At 38.6% G+C, this 6,000-nt stretch overlaps 1 protein-coding gene across 1 annotated transcript in view; it reads right to left on the reverse strand.

The window, feature by feature from the left end:
- Positions 1–3,536, reverse strand: part of mRpS31 (mitochondrial ribosomal protein S31) — a 140,466-nt gene extending 136,930 nt beyond the window's left edge. Inside the window, exon 1 of the mRNA XM_090383254.1 lies at positions 3,435–3,536. Coding sequence (XP_090239380.1) covers positions 3,435–3,493 — 59 coding nt within the window. The 5' untranslated portion in view covers positions 3,494–3,536. The remainder of the gene's footprint in view (positions 1–3,434) is intronic.
- Positions 3,537–6,000: the final 2,464 nt, after the last annotated feature.

Consider the following 6,000-nt stretch of genomic DNA (forward strand, 5'->3'; position numbering starts at 1 on the left):
GATAAAGGGGTGGTTGAGGGGGAGAAGACAGAGAGTGGTAATTAATGGAAACTGCTCATCATGGACTAATGTTATTAGTGGAGTCCCTCAGGGTTCAGTATTGGGTCCTTTATTGTTTTCTGTATTTATAAATGATATTGATGATGGTATATCAAGCTTAATGTCCAAGTTTGCAGACGATACGAAGGTTGGCAGTATGACACTACTACTGACACTATGCTGCTGCAACAGGATCTGGAAAGGTTGAGCAGATGGGCTGAGAGGTGGCAAATGAAGTTTAACATTGACAAATGTAAAGTACTACACATGGGAAACAGCAACCCCAGAGCAACGTATCAACTCTGTGGTACTACACTGACAGTGGTAGAGAATGAAAGGGACTTGGGGGTGGTTGTGCAGGCAGATATGAAGTTCTCTGAGCAGTGCAGACGGGCTGCAAGAGTAGCTCATGGAGTATTGTCAATGATATACAGGAATTTTTCTAGCAGGGATAAGGAGGTGATTATTCCCTTGTATAAGGCAATGGTCAGGCCACACCTAGAGTACTGTATACAGGCCTGGAGGCCTCATTTCAAGAAGGATGTAGAGCTGCTGGAACGAGTACAAAGAAGGGCAACAAGATTAGTGAATGGAACAAAGGGGTGCTCTTACGAAGAAAGGCTTAAGTTTTGCAAATTACAGTGTCTGGAGACTAGGCACCAGCGAGGTGATCTGATAGAGGTGTATAAAACCTTGAATGGTTTGAGCATGCTCAATGCTGATGGGATTCTTCCTCTAGCTCAGAATAATCACCTGAGAGGGCATAAATTCAAATTGAGGAAAAACAGATGTAGGATAGACGTGCGGAAATTTGCCTTTAGCCAGAGGGTGCTTGGTTGGTGGAACAGACTTCCATCCCTTGTAGTGGAGGTTGATAGCCTAAATAAGTTTAAGGCTCAGCTCGACAGGTATTTTGAACGAACAGAGGGGTGAAGTGGAAGTGGTTTTTTTTTTTTTTTTTTTTTGGCTGATGCTGCATAAGCTTGCTTTCTTGCATCAAATGCCTCTACTAATGCTAATGCTAAAGTGTAACATTACCTTGCACTTTAATTGCTATTTTTCAGGCCAACTAATTGCTTAATGAAGCAGCATACTATGGTCACCACATTTAACCAATCTTTGTATCATCAGTAAGCACAACAAACATTAATACTTTCAATGTTGTAAAAATATATATATATATATATATATATATATATTAGGGCAAGATTCTATTTAATTTTTGGATTTGCATTTGTAGTGTAATTTGGGTGGGAGGCATTTCAGGCATTAAGGCCTAACTATGCTGTCTAGAAATTTAGCGCCAGCAGATGTTGGTTTTCCTATAGATAAAGTGACGAGACGTCGTGGATTTAGGTTGTTTAAATTATTAAGAAAATTTCACTCCACAGAAAAATATATGGCTGAAATTTATTATTTGGGTACCCCTTGCCTCCGCACAGTGGGTGTGGTCGTAGAATGGAGTGATTGTGCAGTTGAGTCTGTGATTGGGTTTTGTTTCTGATTGTCTTGTGTCGTCAAGGAAGGAGGGGCTTAGCTTAAGTGTTTATTCTCCCATCTGACTGTTTTAAATTCAGAAAACAAGTTCCCAATTTTAAAACAGTGGAAAGTGGGGGAATAAACGCCCTAGGCATGTCAACCTAAGAGGCTAGGGTGTGGGGGAAAGCAGTGAGTGGCGCCTGCCAATTCCTGCCGTCTTCCTGACTTTTAGTCGAAGTATGGTTGAAATAAGAGAAGAGTACCCAAGATCTGAATTTTCATCAAATATATTTAATTTCTGTTGTTTTATTGTTAAAAGAAGTATGTATTTTTATTATCATGTCACAGAGTATCTACATAATATAGGTATTTCTGGAAAAAAAAAAAAAATGTAAAATCAATGTCCCGCAATGGAATACTAAGGCTCTGGTCATCATTATTATCATTATCAGCCATATGATGCAAGGAAGCAAGAGGCTTTTGCTGCAGCAGGTAAAAAAAAAAATTGCTAAGTTACCCTGAGGGGGAGAGAGAGAGAGAGAAAGAAATCACTAAGAAAGAGAAGAATGCTGATATCCAGCTCAGGATCCTGGGTGTGCCAAGCCCAAACTCACCTGATGTGAGCCCCTGAGGTTAACTTCTCCTATAGGCAAACCAACATCTGCTAGCACACTAAATTGCTAGACAGCCCAGTTAGGCTTTAATGCCTCCCACCTCAATTACACCATAAACGCAAACCCAAATATTACATAGAATCATGCCCTAATAGTATTAATGCAAGTATAATGTTTAATTGATCATTTCTACAATAGCATTAATGCCATGTAACTACAAATGCATTACAATATAAGAAATAAGGATAAAACTCTAGATCTTGGATACAAGTCCATATTTCGACTAATGGTCAGAAACAAAGCAATAATTGGCACTGCTTTCCCTTCCCACATGTAATATGCCAAAAACATTGTAATACATCGAAGTCTAAATAAAGATGAAGAGAAACGGCAATACAGAATTAAAATAAGTGAAAACAATTACAAATTTTCAAAAATAACTGTTTTTTGCTTAAATGCCTCCCAAAGTAAAGTAAAAACTAGTCTTTGTTAAAATATCTCCTACCACTGTTTTTAAATAGGGAACTCATTTTCCGCTATAAAAACAGCGGTAAGGTGGAGGGTAAACAGCCTAACTAAGAAGAGAGGGCTCAGCATAATCTTTAGTTAAAACATCCCTTACCGCTGTTTTTAAATAAAGAACTTGTATTCCAGCAATAAAAACAGCGGTAAAGCAGGGGATAACCCCAGGGGCTAACATATGGTATGGGCTTGGCACATCCCAGGGTCCTGAGCTGGATATCATCATTCTTCTCTTTCTTGGTGATTCCCTTTTACTTCTGTCTGTCTCTCTCCCTCCCTCCAGGTAATTCCGAATTTTTTTTTTTTTTTTTCAGCTGGTGCAGCATAAGCCTCAGGCTTACTTGCACCATATAGCTAATAATAAACACCCTAAGACTAACAATAGCGAAAGCATTCACAATAATCACCCAAACACAAATCTCGACCGTACAATATCTGATTAAGACCACGCCCACGGCGCAGACAACTTGTACCCAAGATCTGAATTTAGCGGAACTAAGGAAATCAAAAAGAAATATGGGAGAAAGGGTATAAACTGTTTATAGGTAAAAGGAAAAAAATAAAACAGAAGCAGAAAAAACATATATACAGAATTAGAGAAATCAAGAATATTGCCGTATACACATACACACACACACACACAACCGAATCATCACATCACATCACTTTTTCGCATGTTTTCATTTTTGTTATTCTGATAGCACCATGCTCTGAAATACAATATAAGTAAAATAGTGATAAAGCAAAACAAATAAAACTAGAAAATCATCTGTATTATACCGGCATTTTGTAGCAACAGCTAAAAACGAAACAGAATACTTTCCCCACGTCGAAACCATGCTGTAAATAACAGTACCATAGCGCCACTTTACTTGCGTTGGCTTCTCTGGTAGCGTACAGTTAAAAAGTAAAATTAAGAGATTTAAGAGTTTTTATGACAGTGGAAAACAACGTTTTCATAGTTTCCAATTTTACCAAATGTTTTTCTTAAAATCTGTAATTTAATAGGTATGCTTATTTCCTAAAGTTTTCATTATTTACTGAAAAAATTTCTAGCTCTGCGTCCTCATGGTAGCAAAGTCGGTGTAATAATTTTAAGTGGCCCATACATATTTGGTCTTTTCTCGCTAAATAATTGGGCCTCCACCATATACACTATAGCGCTTCAAGTAAACGGACAAGTAAACATGTTTCAAAGAGCCTTTTATTGATACTCTATTTAATAATATGTCAGCCACCTTTGGCCTTAACTAATTACTGTCACTGACCCTCCGTGTGTGTGCATGCGTGCGTTGTGCGCATTGCTGCGTCCACCGAGACTACCAATTTTCAGCTTTGCTCACTGGTAGACACCAAAACAATTTTTGTTAAAACAAAGGTTTTAATCTTTGATACATTCCTGTAATACAGCGGTAAAATTAGTCACTAACAGAGAGCTCTATGGCCTGGACTGAAGCTAATATTCCAATTTATCCAGTTTATCAATGATGTTAATGTGATAGCTCTAGGAAGGCTACAAATCGTTCCAGGCTTAGACTTATATGGAGGTCAGATGAACTAATGACAATTGTGGCAGAGAAGAAAAATTCATCGGATACATATAAATTATTAGGTGACACAGAAGCCAATGGTAGATATACACTATTCTGTAATCAAATGACAAAGGAGGTTAGTCACGCGAAGGCAGATTACAAGAAACCATTGACAGAGGATACAAAGAAAAACAGCAAAGACTTTTTTATTTATGTAAACTCTAGAAGGAAGGAGAGGGATCACATTGGGCCACTTGATATCGATGGTTCGAATGTTGATGATCCAGCTCAGGCTGCTAAAAGAATGAGTAGGTACTGCGCTTCTACATACAAGCATGAAGATTTCTTTAGGGAGGGAAAGTCAGAAATTCTTCCAAATTTTACAGGGAGTAAAATGATTCTGTGATAACTGAGAGGAAAGTGGAAGATAAATTGTTGAAGCTTAGCATAAAAAAGTCGCCTGGGTTGAAGGTAATAAATCCAATTATTAATTCCATAATTATAAGAGAATCTTTGGATATAGGAGAGATCTCTGTGGACTGAAGATGTGCAAATTTATTCTCAATTCACAAAGGGGGAAAGGGTAACTTAACTTCTATTCTAAGGATAATAATGGAGTCCAGTTCAAGAAGTATTGCAGAATCATCTAGAAGGAACACAATTGTGCTGCAATCACAAAGCAATTACGCATCTTTGGATATTTGTCTAAATGAAAGGAAAACCAACCAACTTTCGAAATTTTTCTTCCACTTGAGAGAGAAGAAAAAGCAGATATTTGTGTCAATCAACCTTCACAGGGAGCTGCTTAATTTAGTCATAATCAGAAGAAGCCCAACAAGTTTCTGCCCTTTCCAATACAGACAGACCCGATCCAGTTGTTTTCTATCGGTGGTCGAAACGTGATCGTAGAAGCCTGAACAAAAGTGCTAACGTCCCAATGCGTGATACTACACCCAGAGTAGTGGAAAATGAAAAAGACCTGGGAGTAACTGTGCAGGCAGATATGAAATTCTCTGAGCAATGCAGGCAGACAAACAGTAGGAGAACGGCGGAATAACTAAACAAGAACAGGTCAATGTTGGAAAAAGGCCACGAGTTAGGATTGAATTTGAAAGTGTCTACAATTCTGCCCAGACATGATAGGAGGGAGTGTATGATGAGAGCTCGTCAATCAATTCGGCCCTGGAGAGTTTGTGCAAGACTTAAGGGGTAGAATATTTCTCAGCATGGTCTATGGTTGTTAACAGGAGAGACTGCTTCTACAAGGATGGTATCCAGTTAAACAGAAATGGTGCAAAATTTTTGCTGAAGCTATCGAGGCAGTGTGAGGTGGGTCGGAAAACTACTAGCTTGGGGGGGGGGGGTTACATGGACTAATAGATTAACAGCAGCCGCTGGCAGAGGCGAAAGTGGTTCATGCATTGCTTCTACTGGAATGAGCAGCAGCTTGGAAAACAAGGTGCTGAGGATTTCATGGACTGCTGGGAGTCATTGGGGAACAAGTAAATTCATGAACAGTGTTAGGGTAGCTAAGAATGAGAACAGGTGCATGTATACTTGCGTACATACTAATGCTAGCAGTTTAGTAAATAACTTTGATTAATTTAAGATACTGAACAAAAAATGGACAAATATCATAAAATAGGATTTCAGGAAAGCTTTTGATACTGTTGCACAGGGAAGACTACTGTACAAACTGGAGCAGAATGATATTAAAGGTAAGTTGCTACAATGGATAAAAGGGTGGTTGAATGGGAGAAGGCAGAGAGTGGTAATCAATGGACGCTGCTCTTCATGGACTAATGTTATTAATG

This window comes from Mastigoproctus giganteus, chromosome 1 (genome assembly GCF_048544385.1).
Source record: "Mastigoproctus giganteus isolate SK-2022 chromosome 1, ASM4854438v1, whole genome shotgun sequence".
In the NCBI taxonomy this organism is placed as follows: domain Eukaryota; kingdom Metazoa; phylum Arthropoda; class Arachnida; order Uropygi; family Thelyphonidae; genus Mastigoproctus; species Mastigoproctus giganteus.